This window comes from Strix aluco, chromosome 4, assembly GCF_031877795.1.
Source record: "Strix aluco isolate bStrAlu1 chromosome 4, bStrAlu1.hap1, whole genome shotgun sequence".
Lineage (NCBI taxonomy): Eukaryota > Metazoa > Chordata > Aves > Strigiformes > Strigidae > Strix > Strix aluco.
The window spans coordinates 18,682,168-18,704,912 of record NC_133934.1 but is presented as its reverse complement, the minus strand read 5'-3'; the positions used below and the strand labels follow the sequence as shown (position 1 = coordinate 18,704,912).

Genomic DNA, 22,745 nt, shown 5'->3' with positions numbered 1-22,745 from the left:
AGCCAAAATAAAACACAATGGACAAATACAGTCACACAACCATAATTAAAACACGCAAGTAAAGTGAACAAAAAAGACAGATTAATAACAGCAGACTTTCTTACAAAACAATCCCACCCACAGCTAGATCATGCAAAAAAAGAGGCACTGAATACTGTTACAGGAATCTAGTTTAAGCTCCATTTTCTACAAAGTACATAGTCAAATAGCTTTACATTTCTAAGGAACCATGAACTGCAACCGTAGCATCACGTTCTTATTCTTTATATGAAGATATTATGTTCCAAATGTGTACCTCTAATTCATCAAATAATAATGCAACATCTAATGGATACAGATACTATTTTTCTTAACTACTTTCTTTTGGACAAACTCAAATCTTTTCAAGACAGGCATCTCCAGCTTTATTGCATTTTCTCTTTGACTACTTCTCAAAGACTGGGGTTTCTTCTTGGTTTTTTCAGGGGTTGGGGTTTTTTTGTTCATTTTTTTGTTTGTTTTAATATGTTAACATCTTAAACATCAATAATGAAGGCCCAAAGAATTACCAGTGCTAATGCATTTGCACACCCACACATCACACACTAAGGCCTTGCTGTATGCATGAATGGCAGTTATGAACACTTAAATTCCTATTCTAGGGAATACACAAAACTGAGTGGTTATGCTAATAGTGCTTTACTTCAGGAAACAAACTTTGAAGTCTTTTACAGCAACATAACCATATGATTTTTTTTCAATACAAAATGCTTTCTACTTTTGCTTATTAAAATGCGCAACAATTCTTATATACCTTAATCTAAATTTCTTTAGAGTAAGCATATGAAATAATATACTGATAACACTTCAGCACTTTTCTGTCAATGCTGAAAGGCTCTCTAGGCTGAACCCTACATTACAAACTACCATGGTGATCTCTAGCTCTTGTAAGACAAATAGTCTTTCCTGGACTAAAGGACAAATCAGCAATCATCAGATTCCTAATACAGTATTTGCCACTTTCAGGTAAATGTTAGCTTTTCCATGTTTCAGAATTTTCTCCCTGCTACCAACTCCCTGTCTAGGGTCTATATAGGTACGAGAACTACTGCTTGTCAGCAATGCTTGCTCCATCTGATTCCATTTCACCATCCTCATCAAATACATTACATGAAACACAATAGTGCAAGCTGTCATACTGCAAAACAGAATTAGGCTGTTCTCCCCACTTGGCACCTTTGTGGATAAAATCACTATGAAGACAGCTTGTAACAGAGTGGTTAGGAGACCAGCAGTGAATAAAAATAAATGGCAGAAAAAGCTTTGATTTTCTGCTGCTACAGTGAAAATCCAGCATCCACTGTTACTCCTAAATGTTAAATCTTGTGCATTTATAATTCCAGCAGACTGTCAAGTTCCATTTCTTTAATAAGAATTCATATATCTGGAAGCACTACTAGTATTTTAACTGGAGTACTAAATATATGCCAAATGATCATTCTTAGGTCACCCACCTCAAAGACTTGCAACTTGCTGCAGAAATCTTTTCTTGACCAATCAACTTCCTAATTCAATTACATTTCTCCCAGTTTTGCTCTTTGTTCCTCCCATATATGCACACACACAATACTGCCATTCTTTCACTATTCCAGTCTTACATAACTAAGCTAACAGCACATACTCATTTTAAAGCCTTCCCTGTAACTCAAATCCAGTTCAGTTTCTTTCATTTGGCTGATGAAAAAAAACACAATAGGTTTTGCAACCTGATTATGAGAACAGACAAAAAACTCAAGTTTAGCCAAAATCCTAGTGAAATGTTTTTAATATCGCAACACAATGGAAAAAATGCATTTGAAGTGAACATCCCACAACATTAGCTAGAAAAGCAACCCACCTTGCCATTGGTTTTGCAAAACTAAACGGAGTAGTTAAAAATATTTTCTTTTCCATTTCCTGCAGTGTCTTTGATACATACGCACAAAATTGCATGATCTTATTGTTCCGTGCTGCACTGTACATTTATGGCTATTATTATCATTAAGTATCTTACAATAGTTTTCTCCCCAGTGATCACAATCTTGAATTTGCCATCAGTATTTTTCATTTCCCACATTCTCCAGTCCAAATCCACAGAACAAACAATTCTGGCATACTTTATTTTTATATAAATCCTTTAGTATTATTTCCTCTAACAATATCTACTGGTGTGCTGTTTACATGGTTTAGATCAGTAATCAACAGGCTACAAAACAATGGACCCAATAAATAATACTCCATCCCAATGCCTTATCTAAAACTTTTAACAGTATGTGGCACAACTGGCCATGCCCCAGCAGCTTTGAACCTAATTTTGTATGCGAGATTTCAAAGTAGAGGTGACAGTACACTGTATGTTGTAAAATTCTTTCGTCTTAATATGGCATGCTAGCTGAACAAGTTTTACTAACAGTAATCTTTATTTTAGATCCTAAAACAGTTGTACAATTTTCTGATTATTTCCTAGCCCAAGAAGTCGTAACATGGTGAAAGATTCTCTTCTTTTGCACAGATAAAGCCACAGTGAAGATGACCTGCTTTGGGAGTTAGACCCTCAAATCTAAACCTGTCTGGCTACCCTTATTGGTGAGCCAATGGACGAGCAACATTATGGTTATGATTCCTTTTTCTAGATGAAATTTAAACTTGACATCTGCTAAACTTACACACAAAACTAAAATTTAGCTGTGAGACAATATCTCTGCACTCTGTGTCAAATGAAAAGTTTTGGCTTCTGCACCTCTGACATGAATGCTGTACTGGAGATCAAGACGGAAAGCACTGCTCTATAGATTTGGGAGGTTCTCCACATCATAAGAGTTCTGTTTTTTCATTTTTAAAAATCACTCCAACCTAAAAAAATGAGATTTTTGAATGGTATTTTTACCATTGGTATGTTCTTGTGTTGTAAGGGCATAAATGATGAGGGAAGTACCACTGCAATTAGAAGTTATAGCATTGGAGTTACACAAAAGTATTTGCTCTATTGAATTTAGACACATTACTAAAATCAAATCAGTCTCTTGCCTTTCACAGAGAAGGCACGATTCGTAAAAAAAACCAGAATATGACAGAACCAATTAAACATGGACTAGATTTAACACTAACACAGAAGTAAGGACCAGACAGGAATTTTCTCCAGTCTCAGAAATGGTCACTGCTTTCCTGCAGCATGTGTTTGAGTGTATAATTTTTTTAGTTCACATAAATAACTTACTTTATTCTGCTAAGCTTTTCGGAATTTTTTTCCTCCCACTTTAAGATGCACATTTACACTCTTTTCTCTCCATTTAACCTTCTGTATCTTTATACTCTGAGAGGCAGCTACTACAAATACCCCTTCCTCACATTAGCTGTTATCCTACCTTTGCAACCCTTCCCTGTGGGCCTTATCAAACTTGAGATGCAACCTTTTCAGTTTCGAGGTCAATCAACTATCTAAATCCCTTCCAGCTATCCACCACTCCTACAAAAATCCACAGAAGGGGAAAAAGGAGTTGATTCTTCTATTTCCCCTGTATTAAAGTACTAAAAGCACTGAAGAGCCACCATCAAACCTTTCCTCATACATGTTATCTTATAAAGCACGAGCAAGCCCTTCCTTACAACTGTATGGACTACACACATTCACAGTAAAAATAAAAATGTCATTGAACTGTCTGGACAGAAGGGGAAATGAAAAGAAAGAGGCAAGTATTTTGTCTCTTGTATGTATTACTCTGCAAATCCTCAAGGAGTACTTAACCAAAAGATTTACCCCCCCATTTCAGCCCCTTTTTTCTTCCCCCTAAAGATTAAGGGCCATGGAAAGAAGCCTTCAGAGCATGGTCCTTTAAACACCCTTGAGCCAGGGAGGGCCTGCACCTGGGCTTGGCTGTAAAGATGAAAAGAGTTCAGCAAGTCCCAGCTTTATTCCCCATGAGGTGGGTCTGAACAGCCATTAGCAGAGCAGGCCCCTCAAGTGTCTGAGGGAGAGAATAAACTCCGCTCGGTATTCATAAGCAGCCTTTCCCAAATAAAACCGCCAGCCCCTGCTCCTGTGTCCTTACAACAGCTACAAGGATCAGGACAACAGTCTGGGTTGTTCATCGCTGCAGCCCTCAGCTCTCCTCTGAGACCAAATACTGCACTTTCTATATTGGCACTTTTCCCTCACCGTAATGAGAGTCTCTTTAATTGGTACTTAGATAATTGATGTGACCTGCCCACCAGGACTCTGAGTCCCACACAGTTCAATGTAGTTTCAGCTGAAGTCTATCGGTCTGCATGTGGAAAGTTTAGCCTATGTCTTCCTCCACGCACTACTCATCTTAATCACACCAGTTCAGCAAACCTAAAATCTCTACCAGGACTGCAAAGTGAAGAGAGTAATCTAAGCGTGGTACAGGGTAAGCCTGTCTTGTCTATCCTAAGCATATCTTAAGTACTCGTTCATCTGATATGTCAATTCCGAAATGGATATTGTAGGATTTTTTTTTCCAATTAAAAACACTGAAAAAATGTACTCAAATGGTGATACCCTGCTTTAACTGTAAATGGTCAAGTATTTCAGACAAAAGCAAATGCAAATACCTCTGAGAAGTCGCTATCTGAATATTAAATTTCAGCTTAATAAATATATTCAGATAAGTTTGAAAACATTGAGATCCCAGTGGCAGATAGAACTCTCACTGCAGCTGTAATATTTCATCAAGTGTTGGATGGTTCATGTCATTTGTGTGGAGAAAAGGAACATTTACTGTATCAGCAGATTCCTAAATTTTCCAGCTCAGTTATTGACATGTGTAAAGGATATGATCATCAGTAAAAACAAGAAGTATACCAAAAAAATTTGTGGGACATCAATAATTGAGTCAAGCTGTGCTGGGATTTTTATTATTAATCTATTAACATGCTTTAAAGTTGGTGGTTTTATCTCCTAAACAGAGACAGACTAAAAACACACCCTTAAAAAAAACAATCTCTAAATGTAGCTATAATTTCAGTTTTTACTACAGCGTGTTTATAAAAACACATCAGTTGAAGAGCAGCTGCTCTTTAACAAAGAGCATTTCATCTAGCTTTAGCTCTAGGATGCAAAAACCTATTCAAACATGCCTTGTAGGGCAACATTATTGCAAAAAGCATTTGTAGATCAACATTACAACAAAAAGCATTATGAGGGACCAAGAGCAAATTAAAGCTTTTAGATAGTCTTGACTTGCTTTGATACAATGGAACATATGAAAGTAGATCTGTGCCAGCTAAAGTGGATATGGTTTTCTGTAATAATGTCATTTCCCTTGCCAATTTCCTAGTCCTTTTGAACAATTCAGACAGTAGCTACTACAATCAGTGCACGATATGTTGTCCATTTCAAACTTCCTTTTTTTCTTATAAAATCTTGTATATTCTGATGGAGAACATACAGACAAATTTGTCAATCTTTAATTTTTACTACAGTAAAATTTTTGTTGCTACATCCTATATATATTAGTAATTTTCTAGGAAAAACTATGGTCTCTAAGAATGTATACTTTGGGAAATATTTTTAAAAGGAAAAATACATGTATTGTTTCAATGCTGTGTGAGTAACTTTAGAGAAGCTTTAAATTCAATGCATTTAAAGTGCTATATAAATCAACATTCAGGATGAAGGGTCAACAGGGGTTAAACTGTCTGTCCTTCTTGACTACATTCATAAATGTCTTCTCTGGCTGTACTTATAGAAGCAACAGCAGCGTAACTTGGATATTAAAACCTCCAAGGAAACCAACAATAAAAGCTGCTAAGAATTTCACAAGGGTTTTTTTTTTTTTTCCTTAGGTGTTAATTAAATGATCATTTAACACTGAAATGTAAATACAACATTTTCATCTACTGACAGCATAGCCCATTATAAATCCAGGGTAATAAACGTCCTGGTGTTAATACTCTGAACCAAGTTCCCACAACACACTAAGATGCCTTGTCGTGTCTAAGGTTAAGCATCTAGACACAAAACAAAGATTGTGCCTACTCGACTTCCAGTTCAATTTTCCCATCGCCCAGTGACCTAGGTAACACTTTGAGCAATAAAGAATAAATTTAATTTCTCCAGCATTTTGTGAGGATTAGGAACAATTGTTGGCCTGCATTGACTTTTTATCCTTGGATTCTTTCTCTTCCAGAGCATTCCCTCAGTTCTAAAAGAAAATTCTGATGGTTTAAGACACAGAACAAACAGAACTTTAAATTAGGCTTTTTTCAATCAATTGGAACTGTTGGAGGGGAAGCAATCAACCTTTCTTTGGACTTTTCTCAGCTATTCAGTTACTTTAGGCTTTAATCTTCAACTCGCAGAAGAAACCTACCATCATAGGGACAAGCCTCTGTACTTTCACATTTTTCCCTTGGTCTGATTTATTCCTCTTTTCTGTTCTTTTTTTAATCAAGATGACACGGCTGCACTTAAATGTCCACTCTCTGCAAGCCGAGACTTACAGATGTCCTCTTTATAATGTTTCACACCATGTTTCTGCACCACATAATAATGGCATTTCCTCCAACATGCCTTTTTACTTTTCATTACTTCCTTGACTGAGATTCAGTTTCCTACTTAACTCGTTCCTAAAAGGTTTCCTATATCACAATTTACCAAAGCTTTCAAGGTTAACCCTCCAGGAACAACCTAGGGCCTGATTCAGACTGGACATGAATATGGTTACAGGTGACCCAAAACCAGCTACTTTAATTTTCGTATTAAAAAGCAATTATCATCGTTCTCTGCTTTGACTGCTATCATGTAAAAAAAAAAAAAAAAAGATAATTATTTATGCTTGGGGCCAAACAGGTCAAGGTAACAAAGCCATAATATCTGAAGCAGCTCTCTCAATCAGAATACCACCACATTATTTTATAAGAGCTATGGTTTGAGTAATTATTATTATGATTCATGTTTTTGTATTATTTTTAAATACCAACAGCTAATAGCATAAAAATTTTTGAATGCCAGAGATATTTATGTTGGTTCAGAAGAATCGCCTTAAGCCATATATTTGTTTGCTTGGCATTTAACATGATTTTCTAATTAAGGTTAAAAGCGACTATAAACAGTTTTGGAATGTTTGTTCTAATGAAAAATCAATAGTTCTAAGTATCCCTGCAGATGCCTTTTGCTGATAATAGTCAACTATATCACTTGGTAATGTAGATTACACAAAGATTAGTGATCTGCCCAGTGGCAGAAGTAGTTTATAGTCCCAGAAGTCCATCCAATTTGCTGTTTTATCCAACAGTAAAGGAAATATTGCTTGTAAGAAAATACATGAAATTATGTTTTTATAATTAAAGAAATAAAGGCAAATGTAACTGCAATTTTAAGACAGGTCCCAATTATCTCAAAATTAAAAATACAAACATCTATCTTGAGACAGCCATTTCACAATAAAGTAGTATGTTTCCATTTTTAAAAATCCCATACTATTACTTCCAGTAACAACATTTAACCTGATTTCTGTATATTTTGTACACCATTTTATTCCTGCACAGCATCATGGCAGATGCTATGCAAATACAAAAGCAAGCATAGTTCAGGAAAAGCCTACAGATTAAGACAGAGGGCAGGAAGAGTAACGTAGTCAAGTTTGAAGTCTAGTAATTGCACGGAGTGATAATACATTTTACTTTTTTTTTGCCTGACTACATTTCAAAAGTTCATTCTGGTTTTACCAACACTTCCACTCAGCTAAATCTAAAGACTAAATGTTTGCTGTTGCTAGGATATAACTACTGCAAGTTGTACACCAAATGCATATATATAATTCTTGTTTCTGTGCTCAAAAAATAAATCACCTGATGAATTGTACAACTTTTTGCAACACTTCCAAAATCTCTAAAAAGTCATCTTGCCATCTCTAACCCTACATAAGTGGGGCTTATGTCTGACACAAAGCTACAGTGGTATTTTTGTTTTGCTCGCTATGTTGCAAAGAATGAACGAGTTTTCAATTTTGAAATATTATAGCAGGGAATGAAAATTGAATGTAGAAGCAAGTGATGGTAGGACAAGAGAAAAGATGCACATGCAAGCCAAGTTGCATATAGTATTCAAGCTCCTAATTCACTTTTCTCTCTAGATTAAAAAAATCAGCAGGTGACAGAAGTAACAGTTTTCATAATGTCTTACAAAAGTTTATCTCCTAGATCTTCCATATCAGAAATGAATGCCAGAGAAGAGGTATTACAAACCTAGGTTTGTAGTTAGTTTCTTTTTATAGGCAATGAACCTTAACAGTCATATTTTAATACCACAAAGCCAAAACTGTACACTCATGTTATACATACACACTATATGCAGTATCTCTTAATTAAATAATTTTGAAAGATAGTTATTTTCTAAGAACTGTAGTCATTGTTCAAAAGTGATGCTAATAATGCTGGTAATTAAAAACTAATATTAGAATTTATATGGTCTTACCAACTTCACTGTTCATGAACCTATCAATTGTTTAGATAGAACAATTTACACAATCTTATATCTGAACTAAACCACTGTGGTAGAAAAAACACAAGTAAAAACACTAGCAGGATGGACACAATGTATGGAAGACTGAATTTTTTCTATTTACCTCTGAAAGGATAAGATTCAAATCTATCATGCAAAAAAAAAAATCAAGTTGGCTTGTATGCAGACTGCTAGAATGCCTCATAACAAATCATAAAAACTGAAACATCTAAAAAACCCCACACTTTCCTGGGAAGGGTATAGCGACAAGGTGGCTTCATAATTCATGTTCCAATAAATCTCTGTTTAATTGCTAAGCATGTAGCACACTTCTGCTGTAAGGCGGAGCACACTGTAATGTTATTGCAGCACATACAACACTGGAAACCTACCCATCACGCTTAGCCAACAGCAGTTCCTTTAACAATCTATTTGCAAAAGGAAAGATTCATCAATACTGCCTTTTGAAAAGGGGAAACTCATTCTTGCTCCTCATTGGATTTAACATCCAGAGCCACCTGTTTGCAGTTGGAATAATATTTCAGAGGCTTTGAGATAATTAGCATTCTTCTAATGAGCGATTTCTCTATTCAGTTGTTGAAATGGATTCAGATTGAAGATAAGTATCTTCTCTACAAAATCATGACTACAGTCTCACTTGCCATGATTACTGTTAAGAGGGACATGACAAAACCATAAATTAAGCTTCAAATGCAGCTACCTTAAGGAGACCAGCACTTTAAAAATATTTTAAAATTCACTGGTTTAGCATCTTACACACACCACCTTTTTATCCTTTTATCATTCCTATCTGATGTATTTTTTTCTTCTCTTGGCAAAGGTGAAAACAAAACAACAATCAGCAAATGATACAAATCATAGGTTCTCCTGCAGCAGCTCAAAACCCAGACCCGAGAGCCGCCTGGAGAACTTTCCTCCTCTTCGAGCCAGCTGCCTGCAGCCTTCCCCGCGCCGGGAGCAGGCAGCGGCGCTCGGGCAGCAGCCTGGATGAGTAATGATGTCGGTCCGACCGGACAACGGTAACCCTGGCAACTGTAACCTGCAATTCCTGCCTAACCATTGTGGGATTTATTGTGGCAGGGGCCAAAGAGGCCAAGAGTAAAATGAAGCAGAGAACTATGGTGTCTGACACATCTAGTACCACACACTTTAATCATAGCTGGCAGAAATTAATTCAGGAGGAATTTTTGCAAGGGCCCCCCATGTAGCATGTTTTGTTGTTGTTGCTGCTGCTGCTGTTCTGGCCTAAAATATATTTTTAAAAAGGTTTTTTGATGTTTAGCATTTTTTTCCTTTAATTATTAGCTGTAAAAAAATTTCTAAAAGTGACATAACAGACATCTCAAAACCAAGCGTTTATTAATCAGACTATATCAGTTGTTTGGGTTTTTTTTTTCCTTTAGAGGAGAAACATCTTATTCACAGTGTGTATCTTCTCAAGTACATATATTAGAAGGAAAATATATCTAATATCAGACCACATCCACTAGAAGAATGTTTTTTCAAAGCAAATACTGCCTAACTTACACAGCAAATATTGGTCAGTAAGGAAATTTAACCTCATTTCAAGCACAAGAAATGTAAATCAAAAAGGGACAAGCTTTGTGCATGGAATTCCGTAACCTTTACATGCCACTGATTAATAAAGGTATCTTTTAAAACTGAATTTTCAAACAGCTTTGGGTCCAGCACTTGGTATCCTGCAGCAAATGGCAATCAACGAACTGTGATCTAACGGGCCAAAGTAAGCAGTCAAAATCTGTTTGCCTCAGATAAGCACTCACTAGGCTGTAGGAGTTCTCCATACTAAGGTACTATTGCCGATGCTAGACAAGTTAGTGTGAGTGCAGGAAAAGTACTTGTTGAACAAGGACTTATATTACCCCAGGGGATTTACAATAGCACATTTTAACAGTATTGGATCAAAACAGAGGTTCATGTACACTGTGCTTTGAGAGATATCTTGCAAGGTAAGATTAATATACCCTACAGCGCTATTCATACTATTTTTAGCATGAACTACTTCTTACTGAAATATTTATGTCAAAACACCTTTGTAGATAATTCTTAATGGGAAAATAAGTTTCTGCTTTGACTAAAATTATGCATTTTAACTAGTTCCAGGAGATTTCTTGGAAGGCTGCTAAATCGGAAAGAAAGTAACCTGAAAAATAATTCATTTAATTACCTTTGAAAATCAAGGGTCTTTAGACACAGAAAATAATGCACTGTCTCTTTTAAACTCTCAACCTATCGCTTTCCTTTACTTACACTTCCCATCTGTCAACAAGTGCTTGTAATTTTATTACACTGTCCTGTAGTTTATGCAGAGTTGGTATTATTTTACAGAGTTCTGTTAATGGACTGGATAAATGGTAATGCTATTTAAACTAGTCTCCTGCTCCAGCAAACACAGCTGCAACTGTACTACTATTTCTAGGCAAACATCTTGACCTGAACACGCAGTGCTCTCTCAACTCGTCCAAAGAGAAATTGGAGCAGACAGCAAAGGGAAAGCATAGCCGGCCGCTGGCGGCAACCAACTGTGTCTAATCATAATTCATATACAGTGTACCCTCTTTCTTTTATATTGCATTTAGACTACACAACAAGCATATGTGCTTCTTCACCTGGCATCTCATTTACAGCCAAGGGTCAAATGGTAATTATTATTCACAGAAGCTCAATAGTATGTTGAAAATTCACAGTACACACACTGTTTGATTAGCTGTTAAATGCTAAAAATAAATACTAAAACCAAAGCACATTATACATTTTATTGACCATACTTTGAGAACTTTAATTCTCCTTAGAAATGTATTTATTTGGATGTAAATAGATGTAAGCATATACAACGATACATGTAAAAACCAAATCATTTTATACTCTTCATAGTGATCAATCTACATATAATCCAAAAACTGACCAAGAGCATTTAACAGGCATCAATTCCTTTGTTGGCCTGACATTTTTTTAATTACAAATTCAGTGTTAAGTGACTGTAGACTCAGTATTGCTCATATTTTCTTTTAAACATGAATACATTATAACCAGACATTCACTTTCATGGTCTGATCAACAATAACCCTTAGGCAGAGGAAATTTAATACTGTGAAGCCAGCAATCTCTTTCTACCATATACGCTATGAGCAGTTGTGTGCTTTATGTCAAAGGACATTATAGCATCTATCAAATATACAATTCTGAATTAAATATGTTACAGTATGATTTTGCCTGAAGTGTGCATCCATTTTTTGCCTGCAAATTATAGCTCATTTCTATTTTATATGAATTTAGATAACAACCATTATGCTATAGGTGGAATAATAAAATGATCATAAATCCCTTTCATTTTCCTTCCTAATGGAAGTAATATCTTTATCATGGCTGATGGAAATTATAAAAGTGACTCAATTGTTAATATATAATATATTCATATGTGGTTTTATAATATTATAGCAGCGTAAAATATTTTTGTTTGTCAGAACAAAAGCCTTCAAGAGCTTTCTGGCCTAGTAATTTAACAACTGGTAGCACCTACAGGGAAGTTCTGGAAACAAAGCATACATCCAAAGCAAAGGAAAGAAACAAAAATACACAACTATATGTTTACACTTAATAATAGAGTCATTTTCAGTTTACCATTTCATATTACTATGAGAGGGGAGAAAAGAACTATTATTTCACAATATTGAAACAGAAATCAACTCCTAAAAATAAAAGCTTCATTACACCATTTGTTCTCAAGAATATTTCCATATACTGAAGTGAAAACAAATCAGAAGAACACCACCTTCCTCCACCTTCACTCTTTTTCCAAGCACAAAAGGGGTGAAACTCAATAAAGTAAGTTTCAGCCGCAAAAATCTCACCTGAAGTCTAAAGAAATATGTCAAATATGCATCTACTTAAAACAGGGATGAATTTGTAGAACCTTTTCAAAGCCTACTTAAGCATGTCATGTTGTATCCCTTCCATACCACAACTGTAACCTAAAGGTAACTTAAAATCTATTTTGTTACAATAACTGATCATGTAGATAAATACAGAAATCAGTATCTAAACTTCCTTCCATGTTTTTACTGCAACAGAAATAAGTGGATTCTTAAATGAGTCAAAACATTAATTTAAAAATATTGCCAAGAGTAAAACATTATCAAACCAAAGAACACAGTCAAAACAAAAACTTATTACCCAATTTGATACAGTTTTTATTTAAGGTAAAACATTTCATAGCTTTTTCTTCCCAGAGCTTAAGTTACTAACTTTGTTTTCTTTGTGAGTGGACACAGGAGAGACTTCACAGACCTACCATTTGCCAACGCGATGATTTTTCTGGTCAAGCATGTACAGTCACAAAACCAGAACATCAAAAAACCTAAGTGCTATAAGTGCTATATCTCTGGGTCAGAATCTCCACAGGCATTTTTTATTTCTTTTAACACAGAAATCGAAATACGAACAAGAGAAAATGAAAGCCAAAGTATTCTTTCAGCAAAACTTCATTACAGAAGTGGAAATGGATGAAATAGATTTTGTTTCATATAACTAAGTATCTAACCTAGATTAAAAAAAAAAATAAAAATCTTGCAAAGCAGTCAAAGAAAGTACTCAGCTTAAACAAAACATTAACGTTCCTAGATGCATTTTATCCCCGAATAACACAAAAGACAAAAAAACTAATGTAAGACAGAATAACAGACCAATTCCAAATTTTCCAGAGTAATAGTTATTTGGTCATGCCTACTTACAGCCTGTATAACTTCGGTGTCCCCAGAAAGAGCAGTTCAGAAAGCAACTGGAGGTTATTTCTGTTTAGACGCCTTTAGAAAGAAAAAGAAAAAGTTGTGTTAAATTACAAGTGCTACAGCAATGCAATGCAACCACTTTGAGCAGGCATCTCAGTGCTGTAACAAGCTGATTTTAAAGACCAGAAAGGCTATGCAACACTGGTCCATTAGCGGAGACATGGTCCAGCAGTAAATTTACCATGGACTAATTACATTTTCTGGTTTCCCCAACAGACCATATTACCTATTTTATGAAAGAGTTTGCATCTCTGTAGGGTGAATCAATCACTAAGTCAGGACTTGATCCTGCATAAACAACCAGAAAACTAAAAATACAAAATCAGCAGTTTCAAATCTTCAATTCCCCACCAACTCTGTGTTCCTCTTAGTATAATGAAGCAGATAGACATTTTGTGACCATGAAAAGGTTCAAGGGAACATGTATCAAATGTATACACTTACTCAAGTAATGAGATAATTTATCTAAAGATCCATATAACCTATTCAAATAAAAAAGCAAAGGAAGCTGTTACAGAAACCCTGATCAAATAGAGTCAGAAAAATTAAAAAGTCCCATCTTATATTTGGCATTACAGGGTTGGGGTTTTTTGCATACAGGTTTTTTTACAGGTTTTTTCTTTACATAGCTGTAAAGATACACCAAAAGGAAGTTAAATTTAAAAAAAATAAAACACAATCAGCTGTACATGAGACAGTACAAAAGAAAAACTGCAACTGGAATCTGGAAGGTATCCATTTGTCTATGAAGTTTCTCACTGAACATGCTGACCAGGGTCAAAACTGCTTGGTTTGAGGTGACAAGTTCAAAGCCCACCATATTATAGCCATAGGCAACAGAACAACCACTAACCAAGACAAATATATTCCATCTTCATGTGGTTTTTTTTTTAAACATACAATGCAGATTATTCTTTCTAATGTGTTTGTAACAGCCCTGGAGCATACAGTCCTACTAGTCAAGAATTCAAAAACAACCAAAAACCCGTTTTGAGCTGAAGTAATGCACCACACATGCCACCTGCCATTCAAGCAAAGCAACATACTGAAAAAACTGTTTTGTCCCATCAACCTCATCACAAGTCCCAGTTTGCAATAATTCAAATCATTTCCGGACACCAGACTACATCGTATTATCTGATATTTATTTTATCCTTACAGTGGTTACATTACATACCTCAAAAGACTGCTACCAAGACACTCACTCCACAAAGTGAAAAAATATATTGGACAGCAGTTTTGCAAAATTAAGTTTTAGAATTTCATAAAGCTTCATCATTTCTTGTTTGTTAGTCTTAGGACTGAATTCAAACAATGAAAGCCTGTTTAGCCTCTCAGGGTTCATTTTTCATAAACACTGTTCCATCTAAAGGTCTTTCCAATTTAAAGGTTTTTCCATAAATTTCCATATAGATACACACACTTACACACTCAAGATCCAGTTTCACATAGCTCCATCGTTTAGTTCACTTAGTTATTGCTCTTGAAATGATTCTCAATGTGACTACTGATGAGGGCAAAATGATCTGAGAAATAGTCTTATGTACCCACAGGTTTGCTGCCACATTTCAAACCATAAGCAAGCAATCAGCTTTTTGAGATCTACGTGGCCATAATTCTTGTTTTAATATCAGGTTCTGTTTTCTTAGTCAAGCACAAAAAAATCCTAATTTCTTAAACAGAAGAAATTTAAATCACGTGCTTAGAAGATTAAAAGATAATTTGGAGTGAAATAAAGAGGTCCTGAAAAGGAAGGACTACAGTACTGGGATAAGTGAGATGGCTGAAGATGCAGTTTAATAAGAAATAGGAAAAAAATGCTTAATCCAGCAACAACAAGAAAATGTGAATTGTGATCTTGCAAGTCATACTTCCAAATCAGTAGAAGGAAAGTTTTCAATATAAAGAAAGACAGAGCTATAAGGAAGTTAATGACTAGTGGAAGATTTCTGATTTGAATACTGCTTAAAAAGAAAACCCTACCTACATAAAAACAAGAAAGTCACATATTTTAGTGTTTGTGCATCTGCTGCATTTTCAACTAAGTCATTTAAAAACAAACACTTTCTCACCTTTAGTACATTTATATTTAAAAGTAAATACTAAGACCACAAAACGGAAGTAGTAGGAAGAAAATTGTAGTAACAGTTACATTTGTGATCAGAAATGAATAATGTGAAGATAGAATTCTTAGACACTGAAAAAATGGTTAAATAAAAAGAGAAAAATCATTCATCCCTTCTCTTTGCTAAAGAGATAGTTCAGACTTAAACCTCTAAGTCCATGATTACAGATCAAAAAGTTCATGGGAAAACATGCAGAGTAAAGACTTGGGAAGTTAGTCTCTAATAAGAAGCTATTCAGGACAAAAATGTCAGTTGATATTTTTTAAGGACTCTATTAGGTTCAGATACTAGACAATAAAGGTGAGCTGTAACTGAAGGGGCAAGGAAATCACTCAGTATCTGTATTTTTGTAGAAGGTGATAAAGTTCTTCAGGCAGGCTGCCTTTCACTAAATGCAACAAGAGTCTTACAAGGACACACTCAGCATCACTTTAGAAGAATACTTCACGTGAAATACTTATGCTAGTACATAACTTTCTATACAGGTAGTTAATACCTTAGATCAGGAGCTTCTATTATTGCTTGTAGTTGACATGGCCCACACAACTGAGTATACTGTAAACATACTGATGCATGCACGGCTATACAGACTTTAAAATCTAAGTTATAGGCAATAAATCAAGTTCATGAATTAACCTAACAATAAATAGCACTACCCTCATGACTCAACCATTTCTACCAAGTGAGCTTCGCACTTAGATGTGTTTCAACCTACATTTTTACTTTGCCTTTCACAAAATTAAAACATTTGTTCTTTGAGCACTAAGTGAATTGAGGGAATACACAAGTTAAATAAATTACTGATCTTTAATGAAGTCTGTATTCTATAGCTTCTACTTTGAATAATTTCATCCCACTCACTGGAGTTCCTTTTAGAACTAAGCTTTCTGACCATTCCTTATCGCCTGTGCCTAAGAAAATCAAACATTACTAATTTTTATGAAGGCAATAATGGGAAATATGTCCTTTTTCATACTTCAAAAAGAGGCTTCAGCTACTCTTTACATCTAACAACTTATAACAGATGCTTTCAAAATTTGCTGTTCTTAAGTTTTCTACAAGAAGATTTTATGAACTGGACTTCACCGAAATGAATTTTTCAAGACTATAATAGAGAGTTCTGTTTTAAAAATTGCTATGAATTCACATGTAAGTGAATGTCAAAAAGGATACAGGCCAAAGCTCAAACACACAGACTAGTATCACAGTACACAAAGCTTCCAGTTCAACAGTCACTATGAAGAGTTTTCAATCTTCCAGACAGAGCCATACAAGGAGTCCAGAAAACACATTCCTGTTTTAAAATGGTTCACTAATATACATGGTTCTCCAATATTTCCACTTTTACAGGTGATCTCATGCTTAATTTTGTCTGAAATAGCAATACCTATCCAGAACACACAGACATAATGGAACAAGAGACAGGCATGATCCCCTTTCTCCCTGGTGCTGAAACACAAGGGAAGCACAGATGGATCACAAAATCTATGACTATAGATTGCAAATAACTACAGTTACTGTAGAGTAAAAACAACCAGAAAAACTCCAGCCCCTTTTCTTTCAATGTGTGTTGGCAGAGACCTCACCGCAGCTAGCTAGCCGGCAAGCATTTCCCCTGAGACAACGTGAGAAACTTCAGTTGCATCAACTGCACTGCTCTCCCAGAACTGGCATGAAGTTCAAGGTGAAGCACTGAAGAAACAATGATGAGATATTCCATACTGCTACCGTTCAGTTTCCCAACTGACCTAAAAAAGTTAGTGTTTCTCAAGCAACGGCAGAGAGTACAGAAGAGATGAAGTGTTAGTGGTGTAAGCAACAGAAAATGTACTGGATAATTTCTTCTAACATAGCAATACCTTGGACTGTAAAGTCCCTTGGTAGTGACCAGAAATAAATGGATGAGGGTCCAACATCATATAATTATTTCAATTTAACAAAACTGAGCCATAGTTGCTATTAAAATTGAAATATATAATTAAAATATTATACTATTTAAATTACAAGAAATAGAATATATAACTACTTTTTCTTCTGTTACTGAATACATCTTTAGGAAGAGATTGGGCAAATTAACAGACCAGCACAGGTAAATTTTTGAACTCTTCATGATTAATTCAAGCAAAGCCCACATATTACCTAAAGTACACAAAGTATTTTAAATACTTCAGTGTAAAGCTCCCAGACCTCAGTCTTCTAAACACAGTAAAGAAGAGAAAAGCATCTTCAGAATGAAGTGATAGAAGTATACGGACGGATCAATTTAAGGACAAAGAAGGAAAATCTCTGACAGATGGGCAGGTGAAAATAGTCTTTTAAAGGAAGCTCAATATCAATAGGCAGATAAAAAGTAGGTACAGACAAGCAATAGGTTACACTGTGAAGCAGAAAACAGTAAGGTAAGCAAAAAAATTGGCTTGATTAGAGTTACTGGTTCTAGAAAAAAGGCTAGCTTTGCAGAAATGGGTGCATATCTGGGTTTTACTTGTCTTCTGCATGCAGCCAGGGGGATATGTAGAGGATAACAGAGTTAGAGGTAAACTGCAAGGAGTTTTGCACTCCCAGTGACATGTATCCTACCCGATGAAGTCTGGCCACGCCCCCAATCCATTCTGATGTCTCTCTCAAGTTTTCATGTCACAATAACTGTGATCCAGTATCAATCATGCATGGGGGAGGAAGGGAGAAAAAAAAAAAATCTTAATTACACTGTCTGCAGTGTAATCATCTGCAATTGCTATAATTCATGAGCAGGTCTGTATTTGTTTCCCAGACTTGTTACAGCCTTCACTGTAACTTGCTTCTGATCCCATTCTAATCAACTACATACAGCCAGACAAGCTGTATGAGACTGCACAGCCTCCCTGGGCAAGTGAGTCGCTCCAGTGCTTGACTGTCCTCACAGCCAAAAAGTTTTGCTCTTATATCTAGTCATAACCTATTGTTTCAAGTTATGCCACAGCAATGAGCCTGGCTTAAGCTTTTTGATAACCACCTCACAGGTACTGGAAGGCTGCTATTTTGTCCCCCACAAGTCATCTTCCAGTAGGTTTTAGTTCAAGTAGATGCAATTCTAGCCATAGGCCCCCTCAAAGATAACTTGAGAACTGATCGAAGTTAAGAGCTGTTCCAAGTAAATTATAAATCAGCTGTACTCTTTAATTAGAAACAGCCTACCCCATTCGGTGCATAGAGACTAAGAGCCTTCCGAAACTCTAAATACAAGGCACAGATGCATTTTATTCTATCAACTGCTTCAGGAAGGAAGACAGGCAGCTTCCAACTCACACAAAGTTAATGATAGCAGAAGTCATTATTTTTCATACCTCCTTCAAAGTTAGCTGAGAGAAGTAAATACTCTATCTGTGCATAGTAACACACAGTACTGTATAGCTTAGAAACTGTACTCTTCAAAGGATCACATCCACACCTACTGTTTGTAAGCAGAATATATTACTATCACACCCATTTAAAAATACCATGTAACGTCCTAAGTTCATTTGCAAAATATGCATAAACTTTAAAAGCACACAAACATTTTTTCATTACATTTTAATTTTAAGAATAAAAGAAACTGCTGACTGTTCATGCAACAGTACTTTCTACTCAGGATGACTGAGCCCATCAGGCTCCTCAAGTAGTTCCAACAAGTTAAAGGGACATGCATCTGCTGGGAAGGTCTAATATCAGTTCAGGCTTTATGAGCTCAGGAAATACAGAATGAACCTACAAAGTTATCCACTTGTCTTAAAACAGAAAGCTAGTGCACAGCACCCAAGTCATCTCCATGGACTCGTTTAACCATTAAGTCCCAAAACCAGGACGCTAGATACATACGGTCAGAATAACAAACCTCAGAATAACTGATGCCTGTTTCCTCACTAGAGAACTTTATATAGAGCTTGACTTAGGCTTACATCTGCAAGGAAGGCAAACCTCATTACTTTCCTACAAAAAACCATATTGCTATTATCTGCCAGAGGCAGAGAACATCTGTGCATCTGTGTCCAAAGCCACAGTCTACTGAACTTCAACACATCTGGCAACTGCTGTCTGTGAATGTGACTTGCATGAACATGTCATCAACTGAGAAGGCAGCCCAAGAAGCAGAAGATCGTGCCAGTTTTTCCATTAAGAATTCTCTGCAAAGATCTTCTTGTCTCTAGTCAAACTACTCATAATCTCATTAAACCTAGGAATATCAAGTTTACTGACCACATGAATAAAAATTGGAATCTGAGAAGTTCAGGGATGATCTTACAGCATTTGGATGCCTAAGTCAAAATTTTTCCCAGGTCAAGAACCACTTAAGCAGGGCTCCATTTTCCAGGCTAAAGAGTGACTAGCTAAGAAAGATATCCAAGTTTCAATTTAACATCAAATAACAATTAGATATTTGTTTTAGTGAAAATATTCTCTGAAAGGAAGCAGGACAGACACTACTGCAAACTCAGTTTCTTACTTGTGTAGGAAGTGGTGAAAGTTACTCTGCAAACTATAGTACTACATTGTACTAGTGTATACTACTTGAACACTATTTTCTGTCCTTCATTTTCTTCTCACATGGGGTTGATGTCAAGTACAAAATTACCACATTCCTCCCCTACCCCAATGAGTTCTCCACACATTACGCAGAACATTATTTTGCACAGAAAATCAAGAGTTTATACTCAATTTGCTTCTTTTAAGAGGTTTTCCAATATAAGCAGAGCTAGGACAAGCTATTTGTTTAGTTGGGTTTTGGCTTTTTTTTTTTTTTTGCACTAAGAAGAAAAGAGAAACTAAGGCTGTTGTTTTCTGGAAGCTTCTGTATTCCTTACTGTTTTAACAGAAAGGATATTACTATAAATAGCTGGTCATTACTTTTACTAATTCTGCCTATGGCACTAAAAAAAAAAGTGTGAAAAAGTAAAAGCAAGGAAACTACAGGTTGGGCAGCTTCACCTCGATGCCTGGGAAGGTGATAGAGCAAAACAGAAGCTATTTCTAGACACAGCAAGAACAAGATGATGACTGGGAGTAGTCAGCATGCATTTACAACTGGAAAAATCATGCCTGACCAGCCTGATAGCCTCCTACAATGAATAAGAAACTTGGCAGATGAGGGGAAGGCAGTGGATGTTGTTTATCTTGACTTCAGTAAAGCTTCTGGCACTGGCTCTCGTAACAGTTGTCCTCAGACAAACTGATGAAGTACAGGCTACAAAAGCAGATGGTGAGGTGGACTGAAAATTGTCTGAAGTGCCAAGTTCAAAGGGCTGTGATCAGTGGCACAAAGTCCAGCTGGAGAACAGTCACCAGTGGTGTACCCCACGTGTCAGTTCTGGACCCAGTAGGGTTCAACATTTTCATTCACCACCTGAAGATGGGACAGAGTGCACCCTCCGCATGTTGGCAGATGACACAAAACTGAAAGGAATGACTGATGTGTGTGCACTGCCAGTCTGAGGAACCTGGACAGGCTGGAGAACTGGTGTCATGGTTTAAACCTGGCTGGCAGACAAACACCATGCAGCCGCTTGCTCACCCCCCCAGACCCCCAGGGAATGGGGGAGAGAGTTGGAGGGGTAAGGGTAAGGAGACTTGTAGGTTGAGATAAAAACAATTTAATAAATGAAATAAAATAAAATTAAATTAATGATAATAATAATAGTAATAATAGGAAATACAAACAGGTAATGCACAATGTGATTTCTCACCACCCACTGACCAATGCCCAGCTCGTTCTTGGCTAGTGATCCCAGAGAAGAGAGAATCCTGAAACCACCATCCTGAAAACCCAAGTGGAGCTTCCTGATTCAACCTTTACCTATTTACTGATCATGATGTTAGACGATATGGAATATTCCACTGGCCAATTTGGGTCTGTTGTTTTGGCTATGCTTTCCTCCCAGCTTCTTGCGTACCTGCACACTAGCAGGACATGAGAAGTTGAAAAGTCCTTGATTTCTTAGCAACAACTGAAACATCAGTACATTATCACCATTCGTTTCATATCAAATCCCATACTGAATCCAGTACACAGCACTATTCTAGCTACTAAGAAGGAAGTAAAAAACTCAATTAGCTCTATCCCAGCCAAAACCAGGACAAAAAGGACAGGGTCAAAAAGGAACCTCATGAAGCTCAAAAGGGAAATGCAAAGTCCTGCACCTGAGGAGGAATAACCCCATGCACTAGCACACACTGGAGAACCACCAGGTAGAAATCAGCTTTACAGAGAAAGACTTGGGGTCCTGGTGAACAAGAAATTAAACTCTGAGCCAGCATGCCCTTGCAGAAAAGGCCAACAGCATCCTGGGCTGTATTAGGAAGAGTACTGCCAGCAGGTCAAGGGGGGTGATCCTTCCCCTCTACTCAGCACTGGTGAGACATCTGGAGAGCTGTGCCAGTGTTGGACTTCCCACTACAAGAGAGACATGGACATACTGGAGCAAGTGCAGAGAAGGGCCATGAAGATGATTAAACAGATAGATTGAAGCACCTGTCACAGCAGGAGAGATTGAGAGAGCTGGGACTGTTTACCCTGGGGAGAAGGCTCAGAGGGATCTCAATGTGTATAAATAAATTATGCTCTTCCTTCTCAAGTAAGGAAGACTAAGACAGACTTCTCAGGGATGCGCAGTGAAAGGACAAGAGGCAATGGATACAAATCAAAATAAAGCAAATTACTTTTAAACATAAGAAAAGTGTTTGTGAGGGTGGTCAAACACTGAACAAGTTGCCTGGAGAGGCTGTAGATTCTCCATCACTGGAGGTATTCAAAACCCAACTGGAAACAGCCCTCAGCCACCTGCTCTGATTGACCTCGCATTAATCAGTGGCATGGGACTAGACAATCTACAGAAGCTCCTTCAAACCTCCACAATCCTGTGAGGCTAATTCATTGGATTTTGTTCTATAAAGTATACCACAAAGAAGGAAAGAGAAGTTATAAGTCCTCCATAAAGTTATATAGGATCAAGTATCAGATGAAGCAAGGATGATTTGACAACACCTGGGATTACTTCCAAGAAAAAAAGGCAAATGAAGAGGGGAGGAGAAGGTGATCTGTTAGATGAAATTTAGCTAGAGTTTGCTCAGATTGTTTAGAAAGGCAAGAAGGGCCTGCAGATAGTCTAGATAGGCTTATAACTGTCTTTCTGGCACTAAGTTACCAAAGTAAGTCTTCAGTCAAGTATTTTTCTTTAGCACCTGTACAGGCATCCTGCCAAACTAAAGTCAGAAAGGCTGATGTGTCTTAAAAAAATTAAGGGAGACTTTACCACACTGTATTTGATTATCAGTCTAGACTATGTACTGGGTCTG

General features: G+C 36.6%; 1 protein-coding gene across 7 annotated transcripts in view; it reads right to left on the bottom strand.

The window, feature by feature from the left end:
* Positions 1–22,745, bottom strand: part of SLIT2 (slit guidance ligand 2) — a 266,766-nt gene that overhangs the window by 230,639 nt on the left and 13,382 nt on the right. For all 7 annotated transcript variants that reach the window (XM_074822234.1, XM_074822236.1, XM_074822235.1 and 4 more), the window contains exon 4: positions 13,255–13,326. In XM_074822234.1, the coding sequence (XP_074678335.1) occupies positions 13,255–13,326 (72 nt within the window). The remainder of the gene's footprint in view (positions 1–13,254; positions 13,327–22,745) is intronic.